The sequence below is a fragment of the Ailuropoda melanoleuca genome, unplaced genomic scaffold (assembly GCF_002007445.2).
Source record: "Ailuropoda melanoleuca isolate Jingjing unplaced genomic scaffold, ASM200744v2 unplaced-scaffold37210, whole genome shotgun sequence".
Classification (NCBI taxonomy): Eukaryota; Metazoa; Chordata; class Mammalia; order Carnivora; family Ursidae; genus Ailuropoda; species Ailuropoda melanoleuca.
The window spans coordinates 1-1,179 of NW_023208516.1; the positions used below are offsets into that span (position 1 = coordinate 1).

The 1,179-nt window shown below is 39.0% G+C and overlaps 1 protein-coding gene across 1 annotated transcript; it reads right to left on the reverse strand.

The window, feature by feature from the left end:
* Nucleotides 1–654: 654 nt before the first annotated feature.
* Nucleotides 655–1,176, reverse strand: LOC117798897 (olfactory receptor 4C45-like; the record flags this gene model as incomplete). Its single annotated transcript, XM_034651354.1, has 1 exon — nt 655–1,176. A coding segment is annotated over one exon (522 nt), but the record flags the coding sequence as incomplete, so codon positions are not given.
* Nucleotides 1,177–1,179: the final 3 nt, after the last annotated feature.

Sequence of the window (1,179 nt, forward strand, 5' to 3'; positions counted from 1 at the left end):
TCTTGAGATTGTGGCCAAGTAAAGATATTTTTATTTCTGTGGAGGGGGAACATCTATTAACCTCTCAAATTGAGGAAAATAAGAAAAACTTATTTGGGTGGAAGTACTTCTAGTATACTCACTGGATTTCTATATTTTTTTGCACATATAGTATTCTTCCTCTTTAAAAATAAAATTTCATTCTAGCTGTAGTACAGGTGTAGTGTTGAAAATACTGCTGCTGAACAGTTTCATACACACAATCAGGGCAACATCATGACTTTTATGGCACCTTCCTTCTTTGTCCTCATGAGTCCTTCTCCTCCATAAAAAAAATGTTAAAGATTATATTTTATGAATGCATTGGTATAATGATGACTATACTCCAAGTTGGATTTGGATTAGGATTATATTCATTTTCTCTTCTTATTTTAAAAGAAATTAACCATTTTGAAGGATCCTAAAGTTATTGTGGGCTCTGGGCACTGTGCCTACTGTGCCGTAAGGGATACATTAACCCTTCCCACAGTATATATGCTCCTGAAGAAAAGTGATCCAGACAGGATAATTGANCAGGATGATTGACTGTCCCAAGTTTAATCAAGTAAGAGGGGGAATAAATCTCTCTAAAATATCACTATATATTTTTGTGTAAATACTCTAATCCCCCAAGATTCATTTATCACCAGTTTTCATTAATTTCCCCCAGAATTTCTTCATGACATTTTTCACTTCTGCATTTCTGAGGGTATAGATTAAAGGGTTCAACATGGGAGTTACTAGGGTACAAAACACAGTCACAGCTTTGTCAGCAGGAAAGGAGGTCAGGGGTCTCAGGTACAGGAATGAACAAGGTACAAAGAATAAGATGACAACAGTGACATGAGAAGCACAGGTAGACAGGGCTTTGCGACGCCCTTCAGAGCTTTGGATCCTCAGAGAGTGCAGAATAACAATGTAGGAGGCAAGCAGCATAGAAAAAATGAGCAGACATAGTGATCCGCTGTTGGCAGCAATCAGGGGCCCCAAAGTGTGAGTGTCTGTACAGGCTAGCTCCAGGAGAGGTATTAAATCACACATAAAATGGTCAATGACATTGGGGCCACAGAATGGCAACTGGACCAGGAAAAAAACCTGGATCCCTCCGTGAATAAAGCCTAAAATCACAGCCATTCCCACCAAGAAAGCACAGACAGGTCT